Source organism: Phoxinus phoxinus (genome assembly GCF_949152265.1).
Source record: "Phoxinus phoxinus genome assembly, chromosome: 17".
In the NCBI taxonomy this organism is placed as follows: Eukaryota; Metazoa; Chordata; class Actinopteri; order Cypriniformes; family Leuciscidae; genus Phoxinus; species Phoxinus phoxinus.
This window is the reverse complement of record NC_136892.1, coordinates 5,622,896-5,639,373: the sequence shown is the minus strand read 5'-3', so window position 1 is coordinate 5,639,373 and position 16,478 is coordinate 5,622,896. Positions and strand designations below refer to the sequence as shown.

General features: G+C 40.5%; 1 protein-coding gene across 1 annotated transcript in view; it reads right to left on the bottom strand.

Moving 5' to 3' along the window:
• The window catches only part of lars1b (leucyl-tRNA synthetase 1b), a 55,901-nt gene that overhangs the window by 32,966 nt on the left and 6,457 nt on the right, over positions 1-16,478 (bottom strand). The window contains exons 5-15 of the mRNA XM_079585839.1: positions 10,733-10,870; positions 10,438-10,599; positions 10,236-10,348; positions 4,180-4,243; positions 4,021-4,088; positions 3,677-3,902; positions 2,647-2,734; positions 2,189-2,265; positions 1,988-2,041; positions 1,084-1,224; positions 89-166 (exon numbers count right to left, since the gene is read on the bottom strand). Coding sequence (XP_079441965.1) covers positions 89-166; positions 1,084-1,224; positions 1,988-2,041; positions 2,189-2,265; positions 2,647-2,734; positions 3,677-3,902; positions 4,021-4,088; positions 4,180-4,243; positions 10,236-10,348; positions 10,438-10,599; positions 10,733-10,870 — 1,209 coding nt within the window. The remainder of the gene's footprint in view (positions 1-88; positions 167-1,083; positions 1,225-1,987; positions 2,042-2,188; positions 2,266-2,646; positions 2,735-3,676; positions 3,903-4,020; positions 4,089-4,179; positions 4,244-10,235; positions 10,349-10,437; positions 10,600-10,732; positions 10,871-16,478) is intronic.

Below are 16,478 nucleotides of genomic sequence, written 5' to 3'. Positions count from 1 at the left end.
ATAAACTGTGCCATTTCAAAGATAAAAGAAATTCTGGCTATTATTTCATATGTCAGGCTTTACAAGGATTTACATATAGTCCACCAACCTTCTCCAGCATCATCTTCTGAATGGGCTTCTTCACATCCTGGACCTTCTGTCCCTTGAAACCCTCCACTAACATGATCTAGCAAAACAAAGTTCAGTAAAGTTGTTCAGATGAGCACATGAAGGTATAAGCAGTTATCTAGCAGATATCTAAAGAAAACATGCAATACTGAACAATGCCACCCATGGGCATTAAAACAAGCTTATATCATGGTCTGTCTGAATAAAGGTGAGGAATAAAACAGTTTATTACACAGGTACTTCCAAGACAGTATAATCACCATTCTGTATTAAAGGTGCAGAAAGCGATTTCTTAGCAATGCTGTAGAAAGTGGATCGGGGCGAGCACAAAAACACACTTGTAGCCAATCAGCAGTAAGGGGCGTATACACTCATAAGGGGGGAGGTGCCTGTGTTGCATACCTTGTTTGTGAAGTTGGGGGCGGCGCTATCAAGATAGGGGTTTGAATATCATAAGAAATCGCTTACTGCACCTTTAATGCGCTGCTTTCATTGAAGCGCACACACACACGTCACTCACACAAATATTGCGCTATATACACACTTAGAAACATTAAGAAGTACAGAACCTTGTTGTCAACGCTGCCCTGTGACTTTTATTAATAAATGAACTTTGCATCTCCCGAACCGCTACATTATATTACTCTGCAAGGAGGTGGCAACGTCGCTGTTTTTGAAGTAATTCAACGCACAGCGTCATTGCTAGTAGAGAGACATTGCACAAAATCAGGTAATTCACACACGTTACTCTCTCTCGATAGGTTAATTCATTCAAATAAATGTTTTGATTCAAATTTAGCGCTGCAAACGTCAATGACAGCTTTAACTTTTCGATGCTAGCAAATGAACATGGTATAAGCGGGATAATCCACAGCTAGCTGTGTATTTAAATTGTTTATGTCATAAGTTGTCCCCTGCATGCATTCCACTAGAAAATGGGGAATTTGAGTGATGTTGGTGTTCGTATGGTCTCACCCCCTCGTAAAAGCCCTTAAGGTAGACTTTCTCTTTGGCCTCGGCCAGTTTCTCTCTGTCATTCTGGCTTTGGATCTTCAGTTCATCACAAACCAACGGAGCCGACAGGTTCCCATACCCTGGAATCTCAATGATGGGTACCTGGTAGAAAATTTAGGAACGTTCTGAAAAATCCCTTAATCCATGATTAGTAATATGCTAGCAATGTGCTAAATCATGTTAGGAACATGTTAAATCATGCTAGTAACGTGCCAAATAATGTTAACAACGTGATAAAACATGCTATCAATGTGTTAAAATATGCAAGTATGCAAATATGCAATATCCTTAAGTATACCGTAATCAAAGATTATACTTATAATCTTTTCAAGATTATTTTTTAAACTTTCAGACTGGTTTTGTCAAGCCAACATGAAAGTTTATCAAAATTTACTCATCCAGTTATTATTATTTATTATTGAATATAAGAAGAAAAAGATTGCTGGGTATTACTGTAAAAGTATTGTAAGCCGAAGTAGATTGTAGAACCCATTGTCACCAATGGTCTTTACGATCCATTTAGTATTACAAAGCTTTTTGGGAACGCAGCTCTGGAACTGAGACCAGCGGGCTTTTCTTATTTGTGTGCATTGCATGGGGTCTTTAAAGTCACCATGAAATCAATATTGACAATTCTTATTTTTTAGGGATCATTGCAGTAAATGTATTATAAATGATAATAGCAAACCACAACAATCCAATGATCCAATCAATTCCAGACACACAAAATCAAGTCCTTCCCTACATGTTTCCTTGTTTGAGAAGCCGTTTCACTTCAAAATAGAGAAGCAAAGACTTTTGCAATTTCCGTTTCAGGCTGACTTAAAAAACTAAAAAAAGAAGAAGAAGAAAAAGAGCTGCTTACCGGCTCAAACGGTAGGACCATAAAATCTTGAATTCCATACTTCTCTCTCAAAGCCTAAAAAAACAAAAAACAATCAATCAATCAATCACATTCATCTTATCTGAAATATAGTTATCTCTCTGGGAATTTCCCTCAGAAATGGAAATCAAATACAACTGAATCAAGAAAAGAAAATGAAAAGCCATAAAACAAATACAACACCTGCTTCTTTTTAATGTCCCTCAGAGCGGCGATGTCATCGGGCGCATCTGACGGCACACTGGTGACAACTCCAGTTCCTGTGACCACAAATTCATTTCAACAACCTCCCATAATGAGATAACTTACTCTACAAATGATCAATATTAACATTTCTATGGTCTCAATTTGGGGAAGGCACTTTCAGGGTAGGTTATAAGAAAAAGAATAACTGCCGAATCACATTAGGTGAGGAGCAGTTTGTGATCGGAGTAATGTGGTCCGTGGAGCCTGAGGGAACATTTATTACGGTCATTTCCATATTCCATCTCTCCTAGCTTCGCTGTTCTCCGCAATGACTGACGCCGCTTTCACTTTGGCTTTTAAAAACAAGCGGTATTGCCCCGCGGCCCGTTCAGAGAAGCATCTTGTGTGTGCAGGGGTAATGTGATGCAACGATATTATGGGGTGGTGTCGGGTACCTTTGTCTTCTTTAATGGTGAGCATTGGCAGGGCATAAATGGTCTTGTATGAGGTGAGGGGGGCGTTCAATGCACAGCCCAGGATATCCTGAGAGAGAGAGAGAGAGAGAGAGAGAGAGAGAGAGAGAGAGAGAGAGAGAGAGAGAGAGAGAGAGAGAGAGAGAGAGAGAGAGAGAGAGAGAGAGAGAGACATCAGAACACTACAATTCACTGAAGCCTTGTCTTCTTACTTTGCATTGTGGTAATATTTCAAAATTATGATATAGACGTCAGTGATGCGCGGGTTGATCCAAAATGAGCGGGTGCCTGCGCACACTTCGATTAGACTGGATAAACCCATGCAGCATCTTAATTGTTAAGAAAATGAAACGAAATAAATGAATAAATCAAGCCTTTATTACAAAACACTAGGCGATATCATATAGCATTCAGAAAAATGCGCACCCCTAGTTCCTCCGTCTATGGCCCAATGACGGTACGATGAGCATTTACTAGCTACTTTTAAAAAATGCGGGTCAAGAAGTGGGTCGGGTACAATATTTTCCTTATTTTTTTGCGGTCCGAGTTGCGGGCAGGTTAGTTGAAAACTTTGGTCGGGTGCGGGCTGTTTATACATTGACCCGCGCATCACTGATAGACATTAAGGTAAGTAGGTAACGTCTCTGGACTTCAATCAGTATGTTTTAGGCAGTTCAGGAGCAGCGTTCATTAGAGAGAATAAATCACTTTTGTGGGAGACTAAGAGTTTTGTGACTTTGCAGATTTTATACATGCATAAACACATTACACAGTAAAGGAAAACATTAAAAAGCACCATATGACCCCTTTAATATTAGTAATAAAATAGTACAACAAATACTACCATACTTTTTTATTTAAATAACATATTACTCTTAAAATTGTCATATTCTATTTCCTGTTTACTGGGCAAGTAATAGCTTTCCCACCATGCCTTGTTAATTTATTCTGTCAAATGGGCTAACTTTATTTACAATAGATCACAAGCAGTGTGTGCTTTAGGGACACAAACCTGGCCCATGATGTTCATGAGCACTGGAACCACTCCGTTCTCTTTGGTAAAGCCCTGGTAGGACATGTTCCTGGCTGAGCGCTGTGTGCTGATGAACAGGTCACCGCTGGCCGTCTCAAATATGATGTACTTCATATCTGGACGAATCCAGCAATTCGTTTGACCAAACATGGTTTCAGGCCTCAGAGTCGCAGCAACCAGAAAAATGTTCTTGTCTTTCACAACACTGAAAACATAGACATTTTTTTATTTACAAGTGCCATGTTTTTGGTACCATGACATTCTTTGGAGTAACATGATACATACATGTCAATCATTCAAACCTGTAATATTAGGGATTTTACCTCAGTTTTGCTGGGTAAGGTTCCACAATCTTCATCTTAATGAGGGTGTACTCTTGAGGACAAACTCCCTGCAATACAGATCAATACTGTAAGACACACATATCCATCCTATTTTATATATATAAAAAAAGGAATTTCTTAATTAAAAACATTGCCCACCTCTCCTGTCTGTCTGTCATGGTCCATGCAGGGCTGCCCATCTTTCGGAGAGTAAATGGTATATCTATAAGACCAAAAAAAAGTTTCAAAAACTTGACCGAGCGCTTACACAGATACACACGGGCAGGGGCGGACTGGCCATCTGTGTGATCTGGAGAATCACAGAACGGCCGGTACTCCAGGACGGCCGGCGGGCCGGCCCACCACCCGCCACGCATGCAGTCATCACCTGTTTTTTTTTTTTTTCCTGTTAACGCGGCCGCGGGTAAAAAAACGGAAAGTAAAGGGCGGGGCCGAGAAGGCGAGAGATAAAAAATAGCGGAATTTAGATACTGAAAATGTCGCAAACTAAAATATTTAGCAGCGCAGCAGCACCTCGCAGTTAAATATTAGCAGCAGTGAAGAAGTGAGCCAGACAGCTGTGCAGCAACATCGCATGTTGGCAACATGCCACCAGTGATGATGAGGGACAGAGAGATGAGCTGGTTCCACAGGTAGATCCAGGGCAAGTAAGTATGGAACATGAGAGGAGAAAGAGAGTTACTTGCTAGGGATGATGTTAGGAAGTGATATTCAGGTTGCTACATTTTTTATGATTACAGTAGTTAAAACAGCTAAACTTCAACAATTTAACTGTAAAATGCCACATGCAGTAGCTAATATTAAGAAATGTTGTGCTTTTACTTTTAAAAATGTTGGTAACATTACAGTTAATGCTTACAAACTTTGAAGATTTTGAATACAGAAGTTTGTAATGATGTATTTTCATTTAGATGTGGTATTATTTGTGCATTAAGATTAATTACTGCATAAATTAATTAAGATTATTAAGTAATAAATTAATTTTAAGACAGCATGGAATAGATTGTATAATATGCTGTTATAACAGCATATTATACAATCTATTCCATGCTATCTTGGAATAAAACCTGTTTAAAAAAAAAAAAATCCATTCCATCATTTGTTTATTCAGGTTGAGCTTAGACCAAGAGCTTTAAATGACTTTAAGCGCCCCAAGTCAGACATTCACAGCCTAGAGGTTTTTTACACAGGACTGCAGTGTGTTGAGACTTCCATTTATATGTAGTATTCAAGTTAATCTAGAATAATGTGCTTTTAACACATCACAGTGCTATTGCTATAATTTGGATGGTATAGTATCATGAGCCACAATTAAAGTCTTGTGCCACTCATGCCAGTCGTTATTGTTGTTGTTGTCGAGTTTCCGCGCGCCGATTGCTTTGGGCCGGGCCTAGTCAAAGTCCAGGGCCGTTTTTTAGTCCCAGTCCGTCCCTGCACACGGGAACGTTTGAAAACAGGCGTCTATCAGCGGATATTAGCGGTGTCAACAATAATCGATTCGGCAATGCAGGGCATGCACGATTCAGCATCGATGCGGCAAAGTGCCATAATCGATTATGTCACTGTTTATTTTCTGGCCTTGAGTTGGACAATAAAGTTGTGAAGTTTCAATCACTTCCGGAGGGAGATGACCGCGATAGACGGGTAATTAAAAACGCACCCAAAGCTTGGAAAGCGGAAACTTTGGGCACATTTCGGATTCTACGAAGTTAATGGGAAACTAGACAAGACTTACGCGGTGTGTAAAACCTGCCACACTAAAATCAAGCACGTCATGCATGTCAAAGATACAGGAGAGTGATAATACACACATAGCAGCCAATAAAATCTGTTGTTCAATATCTGACTGTTTGTATTGCCTCATGACTGATGAAAAATGTGCCTTGTTGTGTGCAGTAAAATTGATGCATTGCAATGCATCGTAGAATCGAATTGAATCAAATCGTTACCTGGTGAATCGTAATCGAATCGAATTGTGAGGGCAGTGCCAATGCACACCCCTAGTGGATATAATAGGGATCCGCTGATAGACGCCTGCTTTCAAACGCCCTCACCTGTATCTGTGCAAGCGCTCAGTGAAGACCATGTTTTTGAAGCGTTGATCATTGGAGCCAATCACAGGCATATATGTTTAAAGGGATGGCTCGGAGTAATTTCAACCTAGGGTCCTTTGCACCATGACCTCGAGCCAAACACCCCCCCAAAGCTTTTTTTCCCCCTTGGTCGAACATTATTAAAGTTTGAGCTTATTTAGAGATATCAGCCGAATGGCTTAGTGCAGGCGCTAATGGATCCAAAAGTTGTATCTCGTAAATTCCCGCACTAATAATGCCCGGGATGGCACCAAACTTCTACAGTAGTACAAATAGGTTCTGTACTCATAAAACGAGGCATTGGAAAGTTTGTAAGTACATCAGGAGTTTATTTAAATAACACTTGCCTGGTGGCTTATGCTACCGCTAACCCAGACGTCGAGGTCGCTTCCGTGATTTGTGAAAAGCCCGAACTCCGAACCATCCCTTTAAAGCAGAGCTATGCAGTTTCGGGAACTTCTTCGGTGTATTCTCGCTTTTTGCTGGCAGATTTCTCTATAGAGCTCCCCCTACAGCAGGGGTGCCCAATCCTGCTCCTGGCGATCGACTGTCCTGCACAGTTCATCTCCAACCCTAATCAAACACACCTGAAGCAACCAATTAAGGTCTTCAGAGCACGTCAGGATCACATGAAAATTAAAGGCAGGTGTGTTTGATTAGGGTTGGAGATGAACTGTGCAGGACAGTCGATCGCCAGGAGCAGGATTGGGCACCCCTGCCCTACAGCTTCGGAATAGATATTTGACAACACTGTCGTAAAAACTCGTTGTATACGACTCTCAGATACCAGAGGCTAGTAGATCAACGACATCAAAGCAGACGGGACATTCTTTACAACGTCTTCTTCATTCGGGTTCGAACAGCGTGAGGGAGCGCAATAATGACAGAATTTTAGCAGATTTTTTTTTGCCGTAAGCTAATTCGTTACATCGCGAGACCTTATATCACACGATACGTCCTGACACTGCGGCCGCCGGCCCAAAGTTGCAAGTGAGTTTTTTCCGCTCACAGGCGATAGGGGGGTGCGAGACGACCACCATTCAACCCGAAAAAAGTAATATATCCATTCCAATGACTCCGAACCTGTTCAGTTGCAAAAACCTGCATAGGTCACCTTTAAGCGCGTGAACACAATGGCCAATCAGAGGTGTTTAAGAATTCGCTCAACAGCGCTAAAAATGCTAGAGGGAAATGCTTGTATAGTCACATTTTAAAAAAAATTCAGTACCAGCTTGGTAACGAAATCGGTACTTTTGACAACACTACCTTACACGATTTCCATCAAGAGGTGCATCACTTTTTGGTCAAGATGTTGTATTGACAATGCAAGAGTCCAGCACTCTGTAAAGTCTCCTCCAGCACACCCCAAAGAGTTTCAGTGAATGTAAGGTCTGGACTCAGAGGAGCCAATTCATGTGTGAAAAATAAAATGATTCTTCATGCTCAATATGTACAACATTTTAATATCTAGACCACTCATATTATTGATTGCTTTCAGGATGTGAAGAGAGTTTCAACCAGTATAACACAAAGTGTTTATTGTGTTCGGTGTTACATAGACTGTGCGAACTGTGCAACCGCACAGGGCCTCGCGCCACTAGGGGGCCTCGCAATCCTGCTTTTTATTTTTTTATTTTTTTATCATGTCTGTCAAGGTCACATAAAAAAAAAATCCAACAAATTAAGCGGGTTTTTCATTGTCGCTATGTACGTAATGCGTCCTCACTGAAGACAGGAGAGCGGGAAAGCTAAAGCAAGGGAAAGCCAACATGTCAGCTGCAAGAGAACACGACCGATTTCGGAAGCACGAATCAAGTTCTGAGAAAAGGAAATGTCAATCTTCATCTTTATAACAGAAGATAAAATACAATACAACAATCATCAAGATACAGTAAATCTTCAAATGTGTAACGGATTGTCACCTTAAAAACTGTATTTTGTGGTGGAAGCAATGCTATAAATATGTAGTTAACATCTTAATTTAATCTTTGTTTTATTATTTTATTAGTTAATTAACTAATTGTTAACTCAACTAATTTAACGTAAAGAGCTGGATACTAGAATTACTAATTAAATAAATGTCAATAGCCTAAATGCATTGATTAGAATTGCCATATACTAAATATTTTTCTCATCGACTAGTAGTCATTCATTTAAGCAATTAGTCAACTAATCTCACGTTTATATTAATTTCTGCTTAAATACTGGGTGCATGGAGGAATATAGCCTATTCCGCGCTCAAGCGCATGCATAAATCTTGCCGCAAAGCACCGGCCAAAGCAGGCTAAATGATAATATGTCTGAAAAAAAACGAGGCATTTTAATTGTTTATTAATCAAAAATATATATTTCTAAATCAGTGTCGGCTGCAAACATATCTATATACATCTCCGCTGTAAGTGGATGCGTCTTTAGAGAGAAATGCACCTTTCATAGCCTACGGATTATTATTACAGCCTAATCAGCCGGTATTTGCTTTCGATTCATTTTTTTCCGTTTAAAAGTGGACTTTTCGAGATTTATATAGAAATATTCATCATGTTGTTGAGGCTATACACTGTATTTCAGTTTATTTTTGAGACGCGCTCCAGTTCACGCAACCATGAAAGCGCGCCTTGTTTGTTTTATTTTATTTTACAAAAGCACGTTTTCTTGTTATTGTGAGTTTGCGACTGATGCATTATTCTTTTGTGTATGACCAGAAAAGATTGAGTATTTAAAGTTGTTTCCACTGTTGATAGGAAAATGAAAGTGTTCGCGCCGACGCCTGTCATGCAGTGCGCGCTCGTACGTCTCCGTACAAACAGTTGGATATGCACCTATAATAGCGAACATTTATCTAGGTTACAGTTAGAGCGAGCTGCCATGCCAGACGGATAAATCCTTTTCATGTTTAACAAATCAAATCATGCATTTTCTACCTACCGCGAGAAAGCGCTGCACCGGTTTGAAAAAGGTAAAGCATTACGAGTGTAACGAGAGAGCGGCCCCACTGAGGGCGATGCAGAGATGTTGCTGCGGCTTTATATTAATAGTTCTTCTGATTGTTTAAATGATCAGCCCTTGGGGGCCTTAAAATGCGGGGCCCCGGGCAATTGCCTGACCTATTGCGGCGCCTCAGACTATGTGCATGATTATGTATTATTCTACTTGATAAAAACGTATTGCAGCGAGATTATTCGTGCAATAGAACTAGAACAGCTACGCGTGACTGTTATTCATGCGCAATTGAGCATCCACATCAAAGAGCAGGGCCTCGCATTTCAAGTTCGCACAGGGCCTCGCACCCCACCTGCGACGGCACTGCTTTAATGATGTTACATTTGTGCAAATATTAATATTTGGTGTCAGAACCATCAACCATCACACAGTGTCCTAACCAGACGCGATGAGATAAGATCCTGAAGACAAATAATTTGTTGGTCCACATTAGACGCAACGCGACTGCGAGATGCGTACAAATCAATCAAAACCCACAGCCAATCAGAACAGCGTGTGGGCGGAGTCTCGCAGCAAGTGCACGGCACCAGAGAGTAATCTTGACGGCAATCGCAAGAAAATGGATAAGTACATAATCAAATTCACAAATATTACAGCATTTAAACAGTATTCAAATACATAGGCTACTGAGTTACTAAAACAATCTTTGTCAAATAATACACTTGTTTCTTCACAGTTTGAACGTTCTTGTTTCCATTCGTTTAATTTCAAGATCTGAGGTGAATTATCCATTGTTGCTTTTACAGCTACAAAGCTGGAGCACTAAATGATATTCAAAGTCACATGACATGCTTTTAACATTAAATAAAGCACATAAACAGTACCTGAGATTATCATTGCCACACTTTGTGTTTGTTGTCCCAGCGCGATGTAGCAGAAAAATAAAAACCGTTTCGAAAACAGAAACGTCCGGTTTTTGTCCGGCTGGTTAGGACAAAAACTCATATTAACATGGAAAATACGTTTTTTATCGCGTGTCGCGGCGTCGCGTGTAGTTAGGACACGGTGTCAGTAATGATTAACAGGTAAAACTCGTATATTGGTTTCCCTCCACCAGTAACAAATTGAATACTTGAGTCATAGTTCAATATTTTACCGTACCTTTTCCCGAACTTGATCTTTTTTCTCTCTTTCAGAGTGATGAACTGCCACCTCACAAAAGAGTCGTAAAAGGGGTTTACATCGGTCGTAATGAAGGAGCGCCGCCAATCCACCTACAGCATTAAAATGGTGCATTTTGCATTTAAATGGCAAAGTACACAGTAATGAGCAGAACGACATGGTTCAGGCGAGCTGTCACTACCTTGAGACCCATTTTCTTCAGATCTTCTACAGCCAGAGGAGGAAAATAATCCAGCCAGTGTTCAGCTTCAGCAAACTTCACAATGTCCTCGTCCCGCAGGCCCAGAGACTTCATGATGTCCCACTGGAACTTGGCGCTTCCAGACTTTGCAACAGCTTTGCTCTGCCAATGGCATGACATTCGGAAAAAGAAACTGTATTAATTTTCATGAATTATACTACAATATTGATCATTGATGAATCAACCCTACAACATTGAAGTTAGAATTTCCTCATAATATATGCAGAACATGTACCTTCTTGCCCTTTGACTTGTCCTTGATGATGACCTCATCAGAGGTCGTCTTCTGCTCTTCCTCCTCTTCATCTTCCTCAGGGAATTGGGGCGGGTATCCATACAGCTCCATTTCCCTCTTCAACTTGTCTGCACACGCCTGGTAGACATAGATATGTTATATTATGTTGATTACAAACATGTACAGATCTGGGGTCTCATTTATAAAACTGTGCGTAGGATCCTTACTAAAAGTGTACGTACGCCCGAAAGCCAAAAATGGCGCACACGCCCAAAAAAATTCAGACTTAGAAAACCGTGCGTACGCCAGAACATGCGCAAAATTCACTTTATAAATCCCAGTCAGCGGAAGATTGTGCGCACATGCGTCTCCTCCCCGAAATAACCATATATGGAGCTTACAACGACTAGTTTTACTATGCATATACTCATCTGCATATCATTTGCATATGATTATTCATCCATGTGATAAAATGTTTAATGGTACAAGACATTAGGAAAATATGAAATATGGATGTGCCGTCACATTACATTAATTAAAACCATTTAGTAGCCTATCCTTGCCTTGTTTTTGAATAAATAAATTAAAATAGTGAAAAAAATACATTTCAGAGAAAGTTTTTCTCAATCTTTTCCACTGACCAAATAGTATTTTAATTGATTTATATTTTTAATGGAAACAGATAGACCTTGTTGTGCATTATATTTGCACAATCTGCTATTATCATGGTAAGCATTATCTCTGTAGTTAAAACATTAAAACACAGCATGCCAGAGGAAAGTGTTCAAAAGCATTGCATCCACAACAAATATTTATATTTATTGAATATAATTTTTTTTTACCTTCTCAGTAAATTTCATGTAGCTTTTAAAGCGTTTAACTCCATTAATGAGAATGGTATATTTAATCTAAATGTTTATATCATAAGTAAAACATAGTTTAAATCATTCTTTTATTTAAACTGTTATTGTGAACATACACTGTATTTATGATTGGGACTCATGATGAAGATTTACGGTTTTACTTAATCTGCCGTTAGATATGCGTAAACGGCCCAATGCGCTCGCTGGCGCGGACATTTAAGGTGTGGATATTTTCCTCAAGTGATAGGCTTGGTGAGTGAAATTATATTTGTATTATATTTCTGTATATGTCTAATTTTTAGGGCTGACTTCTAATAGTCGAGGATTCGACGATTAGATTCGGAGAGGTCTGATTCGACTATGAACCTCATGGTCGAATAGTAGGGAAGTGTTATCAGAGCCGCTGCTAGCCATTTTGGTGCCCTAAGCATAATTGCATAATTTATTTATGATGCCCCCTACCCCGAGAAACTTCGTCTTCATGAGGAACACGCGCGCGGTCTCTTGCTCTCTCTCCCGCTCTGCCGTGCACACGCTGCGCAGTTTGGAGCACAGTCTCTGTCTCGCGGGCGCGCTCGCTCTAGATTCCGGAGATTTCAACTAATTCGCGGGCATCAGTGAGCCGCTATCAATATGCGGGAGACTCCCGGAACTTCCTTTGGGATGTCTGTATTTCTATACTGAAATAATATCAGCATTATAATTATTGATTTTTCATTAGGCTATTTTTTTGGTGCCCCCTCACCTCAGCTCTTGGTGCGCACAGCGCGTGGTGGGAGCGGCGGCGCTGAGTGTTATGTAACCAACAGTGGTGGGCCGTCAGGGCCAGCAAGGCCTTCTCTGCTGGCCTAAACACTATGAGAATCACTGACTTGCACTTTAATATATTTTTTTTATGAATGAGTATTAAATTATTCCCAATAGTCCGTTCTCATAATTTCATAGCTTTTCTCTTGGTTGCGCTGCTTCCAGTGGTGTATGTTTATTTTAGTGCTTTTATCCAATCATATTTCAGTCATCATGTGTTGCCAGGGTCAAATATATCTGCTTCGAGGCCTTCAGAATCGATAGTGCTGGCGCCTGTAGCTTAAATGAATGGCAATGAAACTGTTGCTTTAACCAATCAGATAATCAGTCAGATTTAATCAGCCAATCAGATATCGAGTTGATTGCACCGGGGCCATCTAGCAGGCACACAATAACGTAGGCATTTTCACGCCCTTTGATTGGATGGTCAGAGCGTGTACTATTATTACTGGTAGTCAGAGATAGCTAACCGCATCTGTTGCAAACTGTGTAAACTAAAATACCTGTAGATTTAATAGTTTTTCAACCCACAAATTAATGTTGATTTCCTTCCTCGACCACCAGCAGGTTAAAACCTACCGGAAAAAATCCCTTATCCAGCTTACGCAGAGTCTCGGAACTATGTCGATCTGTCCGGGTAAAAACAGAACAGACTGCAATGTAAAGTTATGCCAGGACTGATTTTGAAGGGAAAAGTCGCGCTGATCTCAATGATATCGTTCAAAAATCTGTGTGAGAGCTTGTGTCGGCTGTAACGTTACACATCGTCATGTTTTGTGGTGTTTTCCCTGTTTAACGTTAACTTACTGCTTCTATCGAGCAGACACTCTCAGCACTAAAGCGAATTAAAACTTATGTCAGAAATACGACTTTCAGCACATTAACCTCGATGGCGATAGAAAAGGTTGCTGAGACTGAAAAGTAGGGGTGGGAATCTTTTACCATCTCACGATTCAATTCGATTCCGATTCTTGAGGCCACGATTCGATTCAAAATCGATTTTCGATTCAAAAAGATTTTCGATTCAAAACGATTCGATTCGATTATCATGCAGTAGAACACAACCGGTGAAGACAAAAAAAACATCTATATTTCTCAGTCAGACACAGTAGGCCTAACTTAAAGAATAACAAGTTATGAAAATAAAAAATGAATAATAGTCCTACCCCTAAGCTACCTGGCGATGAAGCAGCGATAGACCGAGTTTTTTTTTTTTTTTTTGCCCTCTCGGAGTTGGCAGGGAGTTTCGTGAAGCACTGCAGTGTGCGTTGGTCTGCAGCTGGCGGCTGACTGTACGTTCACACCGCCGCCGACTTGAGCTGCAAAAAAGCTATAGCCGCCCTGTCAAAGAACGCTTGTCAAAAAGTAGCTACGGGGAATCTTGTTGACGCTTTGGCCGCTCTGACGTAGCAGCATTCACAATGAAATGTAAACAGAAAAAACAAGCAATGCATTCGGCAGTTTAGGATATCGCACAAGATTTGTCAACACAGAAAACGTTTCATCACTGGAGAGTTTTTTTCCCGACACCATCGTATTAATTGATTTTGATTAATATGCGCGGCCGGAGAGAGAGAGCAGACAGCGCTCGGTTGAGTGCGCGCGCGCGGCCGGCTCTCTCTCTCTGCTCGTTCTTATGCCCTGTCAAGCGCGCCCTGATAAACTGACAGGACTTAAAACACATGCAAATGGTAGGAACGAAAGATCTCCCTCTCATCCATTTGCTTCCTTTTTGTTTTAGTGATTTGCCGCTCACGTCCCGTATAGGCTAGTTACAAAAATGGAGGCGAACAGCCAGCTGATTTTATTTATTTATTAAATCGATTCTTGGACATTTCAGATCGATTCTGAATCGTTGCAAATGAGAATGTAGATTCTTCTGTGAATCGATTTTTTTGGCACACCCCTACTGAAAAGCACAGACAACCTGTACAACCAAGTAATTCAAGTCTTTTTGAGGAAAGAAATTAGGATGGATTTTGTGTTAAAAACAAATCAGTTTTGGAGAGTATAATGCATTTTTTGCCCCTGTTTTTGTCCGTGCTGAATATGATTTTCTTCCTAATTTTTCTTGAAAATTTATGATCGAAAGAACTTTTTTTCAAACATTAATACTATAGCCATTGAAGGATAAGACAGGGATGAGGATCCGTTTCTGAATTTATAATCGGACGGAACGCAAGAACCACTGTACACAAGCCGAACTCAATTGCTCGTTTCTCTCTACCCGGCCTTTCGCGAACTCACCGAATTAACCCTATAACTGCCGGTACAAAATAAAAACAGGAATTTAACAACAATTATAGAGAGTATGTGCGTGCGCTGCTACACTATTAAAAGTTATTAATTCAGGGTGGACATCACTGAAGGCCTAGGTGTGAAATGCACGGCCCGCCACTGGTAACCAATGAGCAGCAGCACACTACATGCCTGTAACGTCCAGATCGCATTTGTTAGCATTTACGGATTTATTGGCTCACAATGGCTTCTAAAAAATCATCAAAAGTGTGGGAGTATTTCGAGAAGGTTAAAGATGACCCAAATAAAGTTAAGTGCAAGCTGAAGGCTGCGCGCGAAGCGTCTCAGCAACGAAGACATCCTTTCCTTTTTCTTTTTCTTTTTTTGCTGCATGTGCACTTTCTGAAGCCCATTCGATTATAACTTATATTAGGCCTATGTTTATTTTCGTTGTTGTGTAATCGTTTTTATTTATTCAGGCAGGCTTATTGTATTTTGAAAAATGTTTATGACATTTTGGACTAGTGCCAGGCTGTTGCGCTAAGTTTCATTTTTAGGGCCCAAGCCTTGAAAAGGCGAAGGCCCTATTGTTTTCCAAAGGATTATTCTTCTTAACTATTATTATTATATTACTACCTTTTGGGCACTTTTGGGGGCCTTAACGTGCTCAAAAACTCTTGAAACTTTGCACAAATGTCAGAACCCGCGGCCATTAGAGCCGGACTGAAGCTGGTACCCAGGCGTGGCAGGGGGGCTCGACAGCGCCCCCTGGAACGCGGTCCGAAAACTTGGTCCATAAATCAAACACGCTTGCGTGTAATAATATGAAACTCGGTACACTTATAGATCTCATCGGTTCATATATCCTTCGTGCTCTGACTTTTTACCCCAGCCCAACAGGAAGTCGGCTATTTGGCGTAGTTTAAAAAACACATGCAATGGAATTTAAAATACTCCTCCTAGACGATTCAACCAATCACCACGAAACTCGGTGTGCATGAAGTCAAGACATGGAGGATGAAAAATTGCCAGGGGATTTTTGATATCTCGAACGTTTTGGCCGTGGCGAGGAAACGAATTTATGGCGAATATTGGAAACAGGAAGTGTGTTATAACATCCTCATACATTAATTGATCTTGATGAAACTTCAGCAGTGTGTTTGTTGTAAGAGGCCGATCACATGGATGTGACTATTGTGAGTCAAAGTTATAGCGCCACCAACTGGCAGCAGGAAGTGTGTCACTTTCAAAATGCTTTAAAATCACCCTCTTATTTTTACCCGATTTGCTTCAAACTTTATGTGTATAATGTAAACACACGGCAGATGTAGACCTGTGAAAGGATTATTGATATCTTTAATACTGTCGCCATGGCAACGCTTTAAACTTTTATATTCTTTTTGGATGCATTTGAGGCTCTTAACATGCTTCAAATTGCATGAAACTCAACATGCATATCACATTTATTGCCTAGTACACTTGTGCGAAGTTTCAGAAACAGGCGTGGTAAGGGGCTCAGTAGCGCCACCTTTAGTAAAAAATGGGGTATTAGTTTTACCTACAGTAACCAAACTCGGTACGTATATTCTTCTCTTCGATCCGGACAACTTTCTAATTTACAGTCATTAGCTCCGACCAACAGGAAGTCAGATATTTTGGTTTGAATGTGTACTTTTGGGAGCATTTTCCCTCTGCCCCTCTGTGTGAGTGTGTGTGTGTGTGTGTGAGGAGGGGGGCTAGTTTAGTTTAACCCTTTCTCTGCTGTGTGCAAAATCTCTGGCACTTTTGAGGGCCTTAAAGTGCTCGAAAACTCTTGAAATTTTGCACACAGGTCAGAA